We start from the raw sequence: 17,373 nt of genomic DNA, 5'->3' as shown, positions 1-17,373 counted from the left end.
AAAGCTATATTTAAGGTGTCTCAAAATCATTTGCTTTGATCCAGTCCCAAATTGTAAAAAAAAATTTCAGAGTGGTGTGTGTTGTTTAAATTAGGACTCAACCAAGAGCAAGATTTTTTCACACTTTATACATCTAAGGCAATAGTCAAAATGTAGATAAGTGAAACTAGCTACATTTCTTCTTTAAGTACCTGATTCCTTGGACATGTTTTTTCTAGATGTCTTTGTTAAACATTTAAAAGCCGTTGAGAGAGATACCTGGGTGGCTCAGTTGGTTGAGCAACTGCCTATGGCTCAGGTTGTGATCCTGGAGTCCTGGGATCGAGTCCCACATTGGCCTCCTGCTCAATAGGGAGTCTGCTTCTCCCTCTGACCCTACCCGGTGTCATGCTGTCTTTCTCATTCTCTCTCTTTCAAATAAATAAAATCTTAAATAATAATAATTAATAATAAATAAAGTAAAAATCATTAAGAAAGGGCATAAAAAGATTTGTAAATATCCTGTCAGCTATGCTGTTGATGTTAAAAACTTAGTTGTATGTTTATAATCAAAACATTTCCATCCCAGTGTTTAAAAATCTACTAGGATCATTATTGTTACCTGTCTCTGTATTTTCTTCAAATTTTTTTTCTCTGGTTTCATAGCTCCATTGTTTTATAAGACTTTTCATAAAATTAGCGAATGTGTTTTCTCTTTGCAGAACTGCTAAAGTGGCTTCTGGCCAGGAAAAACATCTTCTCTTTGAGGTACAACCTGGGTCTGATTCCTCTGCCTTTTGGAAAGTCGTTGTACGTGTGGTCTGTACCAAGGTGAGAATGATAGAGACTTCCAACTCTGAACTTAAATTCTTTTGGTGATTAGAACCACATTTAATCGTGTAGTATAGTAGAAGTAAATGTTAATCATTTGCTAATGATTAACATTTATTTGTAAAACTCTATAAAACACAGTTTTGTTAGTGTTATTGCCTTCCCAGTTAACTGTTTGAATCTCATTGGTTATACAGTTGCCATGTAGCAGAGATTTTTATGATCAAAGGAGGTGGTAGTAACCTCTTTCCCTTCTACCTCTCTTTTCGGATTTTAGCTGGCTGTGGAATCCTAAGGTAATACCCTACTTAGCTCTAAGATGACTCCTTAAAAATTAAAGTTACCTTGGGAGATCATTTCTTTTAAGAAGAATAGCTTTATTCACTTAATAATTTAAAAATCCATTAGAAAGATTTGAGTATTTTAAGGTTTTGTGTTTTGTGATTTTTCATTTCTGTTTTTAGAAATATTTAAGTTACAGACTGGATTTTTCACCATCAGTGTACTGTCTTTTAGTTGGTTTTTAAATCTTAGGTGATTGAATATTGCTAAAAAACGTAATAGCAGCTGTCATAGAGTATGAGTAAGACTCATCCACCAATGGGTAGATTAGAGAGGTGGTAATTAATCTTTTTGAGGCCATAAACCTTTTGTTGAAAATGAAGCAATGCATTTTATTAAGCCTTCTCCTACCCCAACTCCTGCCCTAAAGCCAACAATAAAACCATCCATATGCATATAAATAATAAATTGAGCATTCATGAGTGCCCTGAATTCCATTCCTGAGTCTGTAAAGAACTACTGGGTAAGAACACTTTTTTTCTTTAGTGTCATGGACCCTGGAGGTTAACCAAATAATATGCCATGTTTTCCCAGTGGGTCGATTGCCAGTACTATGCTTTAAGTGTAGAAGGATTGATTATGGATATTTGATCAAATTAGATGTTCTAATCAACTTAAGTAGTAAAAGAACTTTAAAGAGTTTAGAGAAGCAAAGACAGAGAGATGTTAATTCCATACTTGGCTAAGTGCCTGAAGGTGAATGGCACTTGTTAAAGTTTACAGTTGATTTAGAGAGAATACACAACATAGTTTAATACCATTTAGCTCAGTCTATCCACACTAAACATTTACTTATGTTGATTATTTTTTTATAAACAAATAATGTATTATTAGCCCCAGGGGTACAGGTCTGTGAATCGCCAGGTTGACACACTTCACAGCACTCACCAAAGCACATACCCTCCCCAATGTCCATAACCCCCCCACCCTCTCCATACCTCCCTCCCCCCCCCGCAACCCTCAGTTTGTTTTGTGAGATTAAGAGTCTCCTGCAGTTTGTCTCCCTCCCAATCCCAGCTTTTTTCATTTATTCTTTTCCTATCCCCCAGACTCCACACATTGCATCTCTACTTCCTCATATCAGGGAGATCATATGATAGTTGTCTTTCTCTGATTGACTTATTTCGCTAACCTTAATACCCTCTAGTTCCATCCATGTCATCGCAAATGGCAAGATTTCATTTATTTTGATGGCTGCATAGTATTCCATTGTATATCTATACCACATCTTCTTTATCCTTTCATCTGTTGATGGATATCTAGGTTCTTTCCATAGTTTAGCTATTGTGGACATTCCTGCTATAAACATCCAGGTGCACGTGCCCCTTCGGATCACTACATTTGTATCTTTAGGGTAAATACCCAGTAGTGCAATTGCTGGGTTGTAGGGTAGCTCTGTTTTCAACTTTCTGAGGAACTGCCATGCTGTTTTCCTTATGTTGATTATTTTTAAAATCCAAATGTTAAAGAGCAATATGATAGCTGTCAGAGAACCATCATTAAAAATTTTTGTATTTATTACAGAGGTAGCTAATGTGGTACTAGTGTGGGCAGCAGTGTAACTTTATACAGTGTATAATATATTACAAATCATAGTAACAGAACTCACACTGAAATACCGACAACTTGATCCAACATCCTGTTTGCTATTTATACTTGGATTCCTGGACTCAAAACTAGTATACCAACCACATTTTATGTCCATTTTCTGGGGTTTTTTGCTTGTTTTTGTTATTGGGTTTATATTATATTTATGTTAAATTCATTAGGGTTTTTTCTTTTTACAGTGTTATTAATTCACATACTCTCTAAAGAACTCTGGGAATCCTCAGCTTTTGACTTTGCAAAGGAATAAAATAAAGAAGAAATGAAGAACTGAGCTAAAAACCTGTAAAATATATTCAGACAGGCTCAGTATCTTTCATACTCCCATCATCCCACAGCTGCAAATTTACATGGCACATAATGTTCAGGATTATATGAAAGTAAACTTCAAAGGACACAAGGGTGAATTTATAAGAACTCTAGCCGTAAAGGTTGTTTCTGAAAAACAAACACTCTGGCTCCTTTTCTTGCCTTATCCACAGTAATTAGGTCTCTGATCTGTCAATTTTCTCTCTACTAGGTTTCACTTTCAGATTATCCATAAGACAGATTCCATGCCCTGTAGGGGGCTGTAACTATAGTTAAGGCTTTTCTTCTCATCCAGATTACCTTAGATTCTGTGATTAATCACCAGACTTCCAGACTCTTCTCTTAATTCTAAGATAACCTTTCTAAAGCACAGCTCTCATCAGACCACTTTCCTGGCTAAAACTCAGCAACAGTTCTTCATTGGCAACAAAATAGTCCCAGCTTGTTGACCTGACGCACAAAGTCCTGAACAATCTACCAACCTATTTCTGTTTCAGGTACCACTATCACCTTTTGTACTCCAGTCTCACCAGGGTTAACTAATTGAAGGTTGTATAGCTGTTACTTTCCCACCCGGTGGGAAATGAGCCTCTGCCCATTGGTTCCTTCGGCTAGAAAGTCCATTCCTCTCTCATTTAAATTGCTATCAGTTACAAGTCAGAAAACTCCTGTTACACTAGTTTAAAGAAGAACACTATGTATTTTCTCACTTTTTAAGAAATCCTTATACAAAGTGGCTCCCAGATTGGTTAATTCAAAGACCTAGCAGATCCCTCTTCTCAGTTTATTGGATCACTATCAGCTCGTGTCCCCTTCTTACACATTGACCAAAGAGCTACGATTACCATGATTGGTTTAGGTTAGACTAACAAGGACTGACTTGAGTCATTTCAGGGAGTGAGAGACACAAAAACAAAATCAGGGCTCTGCTGGCAGTGAAAAGTGGGAATGGCTTGTGGGTAATCAGGTGATAGTTTCTCCCACATCTTTTTATTCCTGCATGGTTAGACTTAATGTCTCTAAAGGTCCGACTCAAATACCATCTCATCCATAAAGTCTTCCTTAATAGAAATTCTCTTGCCTCTTCCAAACTCCAATAGCATTTTATTTATACTTCATAAACTAAATTCTACATTAAGAATAAAATTATTTAGGTTCTAAGCTCCCCTAGTAAACAGTAAGTTCCCGAGGGCAGGAGCTCTGTCTAGATTTATCCTTTTATCTCTTATGGCCTGTACTGCTTTGCATCTGGTAGGAACTCAGTATATGTTGAGTGAACAAAAATCTGTAGAAGTAATCTCATTTTAAATGACTGGGATAGGCTAAAGTTTTCCTTATTGATTGATACAGTACAATACCTAAATTACATTCTCTCTCCATCTTTACCTCATAAAGTACTCAGTTCATGTTGAAGACGCAAGTATAAACTGTAGAGAACTGTGGGAATATGAATATCAGGCTTCCGAACCCTTGGTATTCTGTTACTCCGCTTTGGCAAACATAGAATTAATATTTAAGATGTTAATTTACTGTTAGTCAAATTCCGGTCACCCCAGTATCTCTAACCGTTACATCTGTATGCACTTAAACATCTTCCCTAATATTCTAAATAGAAAAGCACAAATATTAAAGACCTATACAGGGGTGCCTGGGTGCTCTGTCAGTTAAGCATCTGACTTTTGATTTAAGCTCAGGTTATGATCTCAGGGTCATGGGATCATGCCCGGCGTCAGGCTCCACGCTGACAGAGTCTACTTGAGGTTCTCTCTCCCTCAGAAGGCAGGCAGAGTTCTCATTTGTGTAATTTTTCTTGATTTTTAGATCTACTCCAAAGAAGTATTTTATTTGCATTCCCTAGGTTCTTAATGAAAGAATCTATGAGAAGTCAATGTTAACATTAGGAAAAAAATTGAAATCCTATAGGAAAACCTGATTGAGAGGAAATTTCTAATTTCTTAATCTTAAGCAACTAAACAATTGTACTATAACCTTCTGTATTTACAAAAAGACCTTTTCTTTACTGTCACTGGCTATCATTATCACCCTCAAACAATATTTAATTCATTATAAAAAATAATCTAAATGATGTTTGAATGAAGTATTTTGTGGGAATAATATTAGAAAAATTAATGGGTTAATTAAAATTATAGACTAAGATGGCTATTAAGAAATCATAAATTATACTATTTTCATCCATCTTGTTACTTAGACCAAAACCGTGGTGCCAGCCATCCTTGTCTTCTCTTTTTTTCTCCTATCCCACAGTCAATCAATAAATGAGTCCTGATGGGTTTCTCTTCAAAATATATTCAGAATCTGGCCAGTTGTCACTATCTCCACTACTATACCCTGTTCTTAGCGACCATCATCTCTCACAAGGCTTATGCTAATAACCCCCTAACTGGTCTCCCTGCTTCTGCCCTTGCCCCCATAATTCTGTCTAGTCTCAGCACAACAACCAGTCTGTTCCACGTATAATCTGAAATGAAATCAAATCACATTAGTCCTTGGCTCAGAACTTTCCAGTGACTTTCCATGCACTTATAATAAAAACCAAAGTTATTACTATGATTAGTGAAGTCCTATATGTTCTGTCTCACCTCATCCCCCCACCCTTATCTTCTACCACTCTCATTCCCTCTCTCATTCTAGTCCAGCCCCCCTGCCCTCCTGGCTGGACTCCTCGTGTTCCTCACCTAGTGCACTTCTGTGTCACAGCCTTCACACTTCGAAATATTCTTCCAACCTGGAATGATCTCTCCCCCGATACTCAAATGACTCATTCCTGCTCCTTTTCCAGTTCTTAAATATCACCTTCTCTGTGAGGCCTCCCCTACAACCCTTCAGTGTATCTTCTCCATTTAATTTCCTCCATAACACTTATTTCCATTTCATCTGATCTGTACTTTGTCTCTCCTGCCTATAGTGTAACCTCCGTTAGGGCAGGGATTTTGTTTATACACAGTAAGTCACCAGTGCCTAGAACAGTGCACACAGTACATAGTTATGTGCATAATATCCATATAATGGGTACTTAGTAAATATTCGTTGCATGAATCCTATGATTATAGTAGCTTAGTTTGATCAGTCTTGCTATTAAATACCAAGTTTATAGGAGTTATTCCCTTATTTCTTCCAAACTCTGCAGTTCCAAAGGAGGTCTCGTCTATTTTCCTCAGCTCTGAAAGTCAGTTGTAATGGCCTCTGTGATTTCCTGTCACCTTTGATTCTCTATTCTTGTCCTCTCTCTCACATATAATCTTTTATTACAAAGAATCATACATATTTGCATCTCCAGATAGATTTTACCTTCCCAAAATGTTATCAGTTTTAGAGATTGTTCCACTATCTTCACAGTACGGAATCTGACTCATAATTGATTCTTAGTTTTTTTCTCACTGCCTTCTCAAATAATAAACAGGTGATACATGTTAGTTACAACTATTATTATTTTCATTCCAAATTGAATTGTTGATATAATTTTTTTAAATGTAACCTATCTACTTCACCTTCCCATATGCCCAGTTCCATGAACACATTTCAAAACCTACTCTGCACAATTTTAAGGCCTTCTCTCCCTCTTCTTGCATTCATTTCTTTGTAAATTTTTTCTGATATTGTTTGTCCTGTTAACTTTGATATGTACTTAGTAGATTTCATTGCTTCTGTTCCTATAGTCTTCCTTACCATCCCCTGTGCTTAAAAAACAAAGTCTTTGCACCACACCCAGTATTCCATGCAATATGTGCCCTCTTAATACCCACCACCTGGAACAATGAATACTGTTAACGCTGCAAAGAAATTTAAAAAAAAAAGAAAGAAAGAAAGAAAAGAAAAGAAAGAAACACTTAAAAAAAATACAGAAAATATTTGAAGAAGAAATAACCAAAAATTTTCCAAATTTGACTAAATTTGGCATATAATAGGTGAAAGAACCCATAACCAGCTGACCCACATGCAAGAAATCTAAAAGGAGGTCCTTAAGGCAGAAGAAAAATCATGCTAGATGGAAATACATATCTACACAATGGACAATGAGTACTAGAAATGTTAGCTATGTCAAAAATTTAAGAATATTTTCTGTTATTAAAGTTTCTTTGATTTTTTTGGGGGGGTTTTTTAAGATTTTTTATTTAATAAAGTTTCTTTGAAAGATAATTGATTTTTAAACAAAAATAATATGAATGTAGTTCGGAGTTTATAACTTGCACAAAGGGAAAATGCATGCCAACAAATGCATAAAAGTAAAGGGGGGGAGAATGAAAGTGTACTGTTTAAGGTTATCATAGCTGAAGTGTCATACCATCACATCGATGTAAACTGATGAGATAAAGATGCATAGCTATAAAGCATAAAGCAATAAACATATAGCAGTTACTAAAATAACATAGTAGAGGATCATAAGTAGTGAGTTAACTAAGAAAATAAAATAACATGATGAATGGCTAAAATGAATAATAACAATAATAGATTAATAACAAAGTGTTGGTGAGAACATGAGGCAATACAAACTTTTAGACACTATTGCTGGGGGTATATTTTGTTACCACTTTCAAAAATACTTGAGAGTATCTAATAAAGCTGAACATATGCACACTGTATGATGAAATAATTTCACCCCTAATATTCCTATATGTATATAACTATACATATATATGAAATTGAATATTATGATGAGTAAAGTGAAGCATATTTACACAATGGAATATTGTAAAGCAAGGAGAATAAAGCATACTACATGTAATAATATAGATGAATTTTTAAAAAAAAAGTCTTTAACATCGCTAACCTGTCACTGATTACTTCAGGTTCTTCCAAGAACAGTACCCTTTCCACTCTATTTACTTTGATCACTTCAAAAGAAAATATATGACCCACTCTATGACTCCCGAAGTCTTATGAAAGCAATAGTTTCTCTCCTTACCTTGTACCTCACACTTGCCCCAAATATCTCCTCACATTAAGAATGTAAGCTCCAGGGATTTGTCTCGGTGGCTCAGTTGGTTAAGTGTCTGCTTTCGGTTCAGGTCATGATCCCAGGGGCCTGGGATTGAGTCCTGCATTGGGTTCCTTGCTCAGCGGGGAGCCTGCCTCTCCCTCTCCCTCTGCCATTCCCCCCAGTTTGTGCTCTCTGACTCTATCTCTCTGTCAAATAAAAACAATCTTTAAAAAAAAAAAAAGAATGTAAGCTCAAGTGAGGAGAGGTACAATCTGTAGGCCACTGGTTCCACTTCGTATTAAATGAATTTTTTGCCAAAACAAAGAGGGGTGCTTGCCAAAATGCAAAATATCCTCCTAGAAAGAATTCAACCACTTTTTGTTAACATTTACTTTAATGTAATTTTCTTGCTTTAGTTTGGAAATTCTGGCAAAAACTAGAACTTATGATATTCAAGAAAACTAGTAGTTGTTTCAAGTATAGTAGAATGGCATGTGAGTGTTGGATTCAAATAAATCTTTTAGTTAAATTCTTTAAGAAATAAAAAGAATTGTCAATACTGATCTCTAAAATTCATTTTTTAGGTCTGGGAGAGTTATTTGACCTCATCAACTCTAAACAGGGTGATGCCTAATCAACCCTACAGGGTTATTTTGAGTATCAAATGAGATAAATGTGTGCCAGTACTTTGAACTCCACTTCATTTGCTCAGACTCTTTCTCTTGTTAGGTAATTTGCAAACTTTGAAAACTTTTATTTCCTACGGTGTTTGACTAAATATTTGTTCCCCCTTTTTGGGAAAAATTGACCAGAGAAGAGGGATGGGTGAATTAGGTGGTGGAGATTAAGGAGGACACTTGCGATAAGCGCCAGGTGTTGCATGTAGTAAATTCTACACCGACACTAATATTTCACTGTATGCTCACTAACTGGAATTTAAAGAAAAACTTTTTTAAAATGGCCAGAGAAATTATGAACTTTTTTTCTTCTTTCCCTTTTTTTTTAAATTTTATTTTTAGATCAACAAAAGCACTGGCATTGTAGAAGCATCACGGATCATGAATTTGTACCAGTTTATTCAGCTTTATAAAGACATCACAAGTCAAGCATCAGGAGTATTGGCGCAAAGCTCCACTTCTGAAGACCAAGATGAAAACTCATCATCTGTAACATCTTGTCAGGCTAGTCTTTGGATGGGAAGGTATAGAATGCATAAGAACCATATTTCTCTTGTTTTCTAATACACAAGCTACTGAAATCGCAGTAATACGTTTGCTGGTCCCCTTGTGATTTCTGAATCACATTCCTTTTTATCTCAGTTGTACTGTATCCCAGATAAGCTTTTGGATTACTCTGTGCTTCAGGATGTTTTTAGAGTGCTAAATTAAAGAAAAATTAAAGTTACTCACACCAGCTAATGTTTCTTTCAACCCAGTTTCCATGAATGCACTCTCCACTCTACATGCTTGCATTTAATAACAGAGGATATTAATATCTCTCTTATAATAGGTATTTATGTTATTAGACAGTCAAAGCCCTTCAGGGAATTAGGTCTAAGAATCTGGCAAAATCATTCCAGTTTTCCTTTAAAATATCTGACTAATTGGAGCATTAAAAATTGTAAATATTGGCAGACCATTCAGGAATGAAAAAGTTGGTGTACGAACTGCATATACTGAATTACCAGAAGGAAATGAAATCAACTAGAGTTTTCTTTGATGGCACTTGTTTACTCAGGCCTAATGTATTATTGTTCTATCTAAACTTTCTTTTCCTTCTCTGTAATGCTCTTGGCATGTGAAAGCTTCCACCTGTTGCCATTTGACAACCATGACCATAATTTAAATTGTAAATGCCTCATTGGAAAAAGTCTTACGTGGGTCCAGACATGTTGACAGCCTGTCTTATTGTCATACTGAATGGACAGCAAAAATCTGTATTGACAGTATTTTTTACCTTAAAATTAAGAAGATGCTTAGCAAGAATTTCTCTTTTATTGCTTGATTTACAGTTGCATTTTCTGGTCCATTCTTAGCCAACTGGTTTCCAAAACTATATTGTGGTAAATCTGTATCTCCATTTGTCATTTTCTGTTTATCATTATAGGATTGTTTGGTTTTCTGGGTTTGGGCTGTACAAGTGGTACTGAAATGCCAAGTGAGTTTTAGAACATGATAGGCAGTGTTTAGGGTTTTCTTTTCTGTATTTTGTAAAGTTAATCTTTCACAGCCAGGTGTCTGATTTTCTGCTTTTCTTCCTCTCCCTGTTCAGAATGGCAGTTTTTGTTGTTGTTGTTGTTGTTGTTATTGTTTTGTTTTGTTTTAAGTATCTTGAAAGCTGAGAATAGGACTTACCAGGATATTTAAATTGTGTGGTAGCAAATGAAAGTAATACTTTTTTCTTGTTGTAGTCATCTCAATGAAAGAGGTAAGGGTGTTATCCCTGGAAATTCAGTGCCTCATTGGTAGATTGGGGCTGCTTCTTGCCTTTGTATGTTTTTTGGTTTTGAGTTCTACCCTGATACTCTAGTTCATAGAAAAACAGACTTTTCAAGTTGAAGGTGTTTTAAAGGATATTTATTTGGTTTAGTCTTCTATCTCATACATGTGTTTGTTAATGGTACATTTATTGAGTATTTACAGTGTATTGAGCGTTTTGATGAGTGCTTTACATATAAACTCATTAAATCCTGAAAACAACCCCATGGGGATACAATTACTGGCCCATTTCAGAGAATCTGAGGTTTAGACAAATAAATGACATGGCTAGAAATTAACCTAGCTGAGATTCACATTCAGATGAGGCTGGCAATACAACCATGCCCTTAACCTCTGCATTATTACTCTCTAATGAGTAAAGACTGTACCACAGAGCTTCTTAAACTTTGTAGTCAGTGGTTTCGAGGAGGAGCTGGAGAGTCCATCAAGCTCCCACATGGAGTCACTGCTGCTGATCCAGCAGTAAGACTTTGAGTAGTAGTCTTGTCACATTTTGTCCAGCTGTACTTGAACATCTGAAGGTATATGGGATTCAGTGCCACACAGACACAAGCCTTTTCTTACACAGTTGGCACTAATCACTGTGAAATGTTCCCTTTCACATTATATTCCTCAGGACAGCTAAAATCTGACTCTCTCGAGGCAGCATAGCACAGACTCTAGAACGAAATTGCCTGTGTTCAAATCCTGGCTCTACTCCTGTGTGACTTTGGACAAGTTATTAAACGATTTTTTCTCTTTTCCCTCATTTTTTTAAGAGAGGACGATAACAATAATACCTGCTTCATAGGATTCTTGAGAGAACTAAGTGAGTCAAGATATGTAAAATGCTTACAACAGGGCCTGGCATGTAATAATATGTAAGAGTTCACTGTTATTATTTTTTTCATTATTTTAAATTTACTACTATATTCTTATTTCAGTAGCAGTGCCCTCTGGATCCCACCAAACAAATCTGTTCTCTCTTCAGCCCTTCAAATATTTGAAAACATTAATCAAATTCTCACTGGTCCTCTGTTCTGTAGGATGAGCACCCCCACTTCTTTTGGCCTTTGTTCTCTGGGTTTCTTTCCTATCCCAGAAGCTTTCCTGGAAAATCCTTTATCTGTCAATATATCTTTCAGGGTAGAGGGCATAGAACTCAATATTCCATTCTACAAGCAGTGCAACTAGGACAACTAGAGCAAGACCCTTTCTCCTTCCTTCTTCTAGTTAGTGTACTGCTAGGAAGGTAGCAAGAAATCAAGTGAACATTGTACAGGTTCCGCTGGCTGCTTCTGTGTTTCCTGTGCTTTCTTTTACTTCTGTCCAGAGCAGTGCTCTTCTTCACAGCCTTCTAACCTTCAGAACTCTGTCCCTCTTTTTGGATTCAGTTAAGTCTCTGCTACTGACACATCCTTAGACAAATTGTAAGCGGCTCAAAAGCAGAGACCCCAGTTTATCTGGGCCTGGTCCAGAATGTAGCACCTAAGAGATGCGGAAACATTGAACTGAATATATCTAGAAGATGAGGTGCATGTCCATCTACATTTCATTCAGTTTCCCCACTTTGATTCAGGGGCTTCCTTCTTTTGCCTGGAAGTTTAACCTATTACCCACATCCTGACGATTTGTCTTTTGTAATGTCCCTTTACTGGTCCCGATCTCCCAAGTGAATTGCTGAAGTAAGGATCTGAATGATTTTCCTCCCTCTAGAATGTCCCATACTACATTCCCAATTAGTCTTCCTAAATACTATTTCAGTGGGGGTTCACTTTTCTTTTGATCAAACTCTGATTCTAGTTTGCCAATCAGAATAAGTTTAAACATATTTTGACATTCAGGGATCAGATTGTTATATATATACTCCAGAGGTATTTTTTTTCCTACCTCAACAACTTTATTTATTCACCCACAATGTCCTCTGACAAAGGTATGTCACTTTTCAACCTCATCTTTCCAACAGATTTGAAATACTTATTAATACTCATTTGTTCCTTCTTAGTTAGGACTTACTACTTGCATATTTGACATTTGCTTATATTCTTTCTTATGTTCAAATTGACAAATTTTAAAGTGGTATTTCGTGTGTGTGTGTGTGTATTCAGTTTGCCACTGTATAGTACGTCATTAGCTTTTGATGTAGTGTTAGTGATTTATCAGTTAAGTATAATACCCAGTGCTCATCATAGCACGTGCCCTCCTCAATACCCATCACCCTGTTATCCCCTCCCCCAACCCTCCTGTCCTCTGAAACTCTCAGATTGTTTCTCAGGATCAATAGTCTCTCATAGTTCATCTCCCTTTCTGATACCACCACCCCCCACCCCCGCTTTGGATTTCCCTCCCTTACCCTGTGGTCCTCTGTGCTATTGGTTATATTCCACATATGAGTGAAACCACACGATAATTGTCTTTCTCTGCTTGACTTACTTCACTTCACTTCACTTTGACATAATCCCATCCAGGTCCATCGATGTCGATGCAAATGGTGGATATTCATCCTTTCTGATGGCTGAATAATATTCCATTGTGTATATGGACTACCTCTTCTTTATCCATTCATCTGTTGAAGGGCATCTTGGCTCCTTCCACAGTTTGTCTATTGTGGACATTGCTGTATGAACATTGGGGTGCCTGTGCCCCTTCTTTAAACCACCTCTGTATCTTTGGGGTAAATACCTAGTAGTACAATTGCTGGGTCATAGAGTAGCTCCATTCTTAACATCTTGAGGAACCTCCATATTGTTTTCCAGAGTGGCTTTACCAGCATGCATTCCCACCAACTACAGTGGTATTTCAATGTCTTGTATATAGTAGTACAAGCACAGCAGGGAATAAAAACATGTCAGAGATACCTTCTGCCTTTAAGAAGTTTATAGTCTAGTGACTATACTTTGAAACATTTCATTTTTGCATAATAATGAAAGTGATACATGCTTGATAAAGAAAACCTGAAAACTGTAGAACAGCATGAAGGATAAAAGCAGATTAAAATCACTTTAAGAAACATTTATTGAGAACCTAAGACAAACTGTCTGTATTCAAAGAACTTTGAGTTTGTAGCTAGACCAATCAATTAGCAACCAATTAAAATGCAATATATTTTTTAATGCAACATTTTAAAGTCCTTTAATTTAGGCAAATATTGGTTTTGAGAGCGGAGAGAAGATATTCTGAGCTGAGTTCCTAGGGTTAGAGTTTACCAGACTTACAGGGATATTCGAGGAAAAGGAAATACCACATGCAAAGGCACTTTGCTGACTTGGGGGTGCCGTACACTGGGGCTGGAGTAGAAGGTTCAATATCTCTTCCCAAGATGAAAGAGCTCCGTAAGGACAGAGAAAGATAGGAAGCAAACCTCCTATCTTTTGTATTTCCTATAGCCCCAATTATTCAGACTAAGTTATTCTTTAATGTATATGCCCTTTATCAGCATCAGCATGGTAATGTCCAAGGGCAAGGTCCATATTTTAGAGAGCTTTGTATTCTGCATGGCAAATAAGTCTTCTGTCAGTTGAGTTCATTTATATAAATGTGATATGATTAAGATGGACTATATATTCAGAAAGACTTGAGTATTTCCAGTTTTCCTTTGTATATTCTTTTTGATCTTCACAGTATTTATCTATGACCCAGCCTTTCTTTATGAAATTTGTCCCTCTTAGTACTTCTTCCCTAAACATATTTGTTAACCCTAAAATTTAGTCTGATTTTGCATGAGTCATGTTTTGTTTTATATTGAGGGTTACGTTGGTTTTTGATAATGCTTTCTAAGGCAATGAAGACAAAGTTAAAGCATAATGACAACAGAGAAGATTTATGCTTTCACATTGCAGGGTGAAGCAGCTGACTGATGAGGAGGAGTGTTGTATCTGCATGGATGGTCGAGCTGACCTCATCCTGCCCTGTGCTCACAGCTTTTGTCAGAAATGCATTGATAAATGGTAAGTGATATATCTGCTGCTGTCATGGGATAGGCAAAGGTCAAACGAGAAAGTGTATATGAATAAGCTCCAAAAAACACAAAAATATTGTATTTAAGTATAAGAGATTTTGTTCTTTAGTACTTTGAATTGTATGACATGCTTCCTTCTCTGTTTAAAAATACTTTTATATTTAAAGTTTATAAAATGTGGCAATGTGTCTTAGCTTTGGCAGTTTACTATTGGTCTAAGATTTGTGCCTGACTTGAGTCTAGAATCACGAGTTTCCCTCTTTCTTCGTTTTTCTCTTCATTTCAGTATTTTTCCTCTATCTTTAATTAAAAGGAATAATATGAATCATTGAATACTGATTATTGGACCGGGAGGGAACTTTAGAAATCAGCTAGTCAAGTTCATTATTTTATAAATAAGAATGAAGCATTTAGATGACTTTATAATTGACATACCATAAACTACATACGTTTAAAGTACAATTTGATACGTTTTGACACATGTACACACCCCTAAAAAAAAATCACAATTATAAATGAACAAATTCATCACCCCAAAAGTGACGCTGTGCCTCACTGTAAAGTCTCCTTCCCAGCCCTTCCTTCCAGTCCCCAGATAAGGATTAATCTGCTTTCAGTCACTACAAAAATAATTTGGATTTTCTAGAATTTTTATAAATTAAATCATAAAGCATGTGCTCTTTTTTTTCATTCAGTGTAATTATTTTGAGATTTATCCACTTTGTAGCATGTTACCAGTCGTTTCCCCTTCTTTTAGGATTTTATTTATTTATTTTTGGAGAGAGATAAAGAGCATGAGTGGCAGGAGGGGCAGAGGGAGAGGGAAAATGAGAGAATCCCGATCTCATGATCCTGAGATCACAACCTGAGCCAAAATCAAAAGTTGGATGCTCAATGACTAAGCCACCCAGGTTCCCCACAGAAGCTCCCTTTTTTTGTTGCCGAGTAGTATTCATTGTATGATATACCACAGTTTATTTATCTAGTCACCTGTTAAGGACATTGGGTTGTTTCCGATTTTTGGCTATTACAAATGAAACTGCTATATACATTTGTAGGCAAGTCTTTTTACGGACATTTATTTTGGGGTTTTTGTTTTTGTTTTTTTGTTGTTGTTGTTGTTGTTAAATACTTAGTCTAGATCATGTGGTGTGTATATGTTTAACTTTTTAAGAAACTGCCAACTGTTTTCCAAAGTGGTTGTACCATTTTTGCACTCCCACCAGCAATGTCTGAGAGTTCTAATTGTTCTACAACTTTGCCTATACTTAATAGGGTCAATCTTTTTTTTTTCTTTCTTTTTATTTAATTTTAATTCCAGTATAGTTAACATCAGTGTTAGTTTCAGATGTGCAATATAGCAAATCAACAGTTTCATATACTACTCGGTACTCATCAACATAAGTGTGCTCTTAATCCCCTTCACCATTTCACCCATTCCCCACCCACACCTCTCTGGTAAGTATGGTCAGTCCTTTTAATTTTAGCCATTCTAATACATGTGTAGTGTTGTCTCATGATAGTTATAGTCTGTTTTTCCCTACTGACGGATGATGTTGAGCATCATCGTATATGCTAAATCTGTATGTCTTCTTTGGTGAAGTGTCCATTCACATCTTTTGCCCATTTCTTTATTGGATTGTTTTCATATTAAGTTTTAGAGGTCTTTCTGTATTGTGAATACATGTCCTTTATCGGATATTTGACTGGCAAATATATTCTCCCACTTTGTGGTTTGTCTTTTCATTCTCTTAAGAATAAAGTAAAGTATTTTAAAAAATAGAAATGAAAGGATTTAATTTGCTTGGTTCTTAGAAAAAAAAAGAATGAGTTATATCTTACATTCAGATAAAAGAAGGAATATATTAATAACATGATACATTTTTTGCAAGTCTTTTAAGTGCTTATTTGTAAAATTATCATTAGACTTTTTTTTGGTGAATTTTTTTTTTTTTAATTTTCTTTTAAAGATTTTATTTATTTATTTGACAGAGAGAGATCACAAGCAGGCAGAGAGGCAGGCAGAGAGAGAGAGGAGGAAGCAGGCTCCCTGCTGAGCAGAGAGCCCGATGTGGGCCTCGATCCCAGGACCCTGAGATCATGACCTGAGCCGAAGGCAGCGGCTTAACCCACTGAGCCACCCAGGCGCCCTTTTTTGGTGAATTTTAATGAACTTAAAATTTGTCAGTGATGGCCTGTCAGTAATTCAAATGCTTGTTTTTCTTACATACATAGTCATAATTTAAAATTATGTTTATATGGTAGTTTTCTTACTAAATAATTCATGTTTTTAAATGTAGAAATTTGGGTTCAATTTGGTCTTACTCTGGCTTTGCAATTCCATAATCATGCACTTCCTTTTGTCTGGGATTCTCCAGAACATTAGTTATTTCTGGTTTCCTTATTAACTGTGTGTCTTGATATAGGATAACAATTTTTAAGTCTAGATTTGAAGACAATGTGTGTTTACTCAAATATAAATCCACTTTTTGCCCTTTTCCAAGAACATTTTGTATTTGTCTGTATCAATATCACCCATACATACTTTGTGACTCATCTTGTGTATTTCTTTCACAGGTTAGTGGTCAGTGTATACTGTATCATGCCCACATGAGTTGTCATAATAGAAATAATTTCATCATCTAAAAAAAAAAAAAACTTTGAAAGAGTAAGAAAAAAAAACTTTTACTCTGAAAGAGTAAAAGTTTTTAATTTTGATGATGTCCAGTTTATCAGTTTGTGATTTATGCACAGTGATTTATCTAAGAAATCTGTCTAACCCGGGTCAATGGATTTTCTTCTGTTCTTGGGAAGTTTGATAGTTTTAGGTTTTACATTTAGGTCTATGATCCATTTTGAGTTACTTTTTTGTATATAGCTTTAGGTACCAATTAAATTTCTTTTTTTTTTTTTTTTTTGCCTATGGCTATCCA

General features: G+C 36.0%; 1 protein-coding gene across 2 annotated transcripts in view; it reads left to right on the top strand.

Moving 5' to 3' along the window:
• RNF141 (ring finger protein 141) overlaps window positions 1–17,373 on the top strand; it is a 37,735-nt gene that overhangs the window by 13,908 nt on the left and 6,454 nt on the right. For both annotated transcript variants that reach the window (XM_044258826.1, XM_044258827.1), the window contains exons 3-5: window positions 702–810; window positions 9,025–9,206; window positions 14,322–14,429. In XM_044258826.1, the coding sequence (XP_044114761.1) occupies window positions 702–810; window positions 9,025–9,206; window positions 14,322–14,429 (399 nt within the window). The remainder of the gene's footprint in view (window positions 1–701; window positions 811–9,024; window positions 9,207–14,321; window positions 14,430–17,373) is intronic.

Source organism: Neovison vison, chromosome 7 (assembly GCF_020171115.1).
Source record: "Neovison vison isolate M4711 chromosome 7, ASM_NN_V1, whole genome shotgun sequence".
Taxonomy (NCBI): Eukaryota; Metazoa; Chordata; class Mammalia; order Carnivora; family Mustelidae; genus Neogale; species Neogale vison.
The sequence above is the reverse complement of the archived record's forward strand: the minus strand, read 5'-3'. Positions and strand labels throughout refer to the sequence as shown.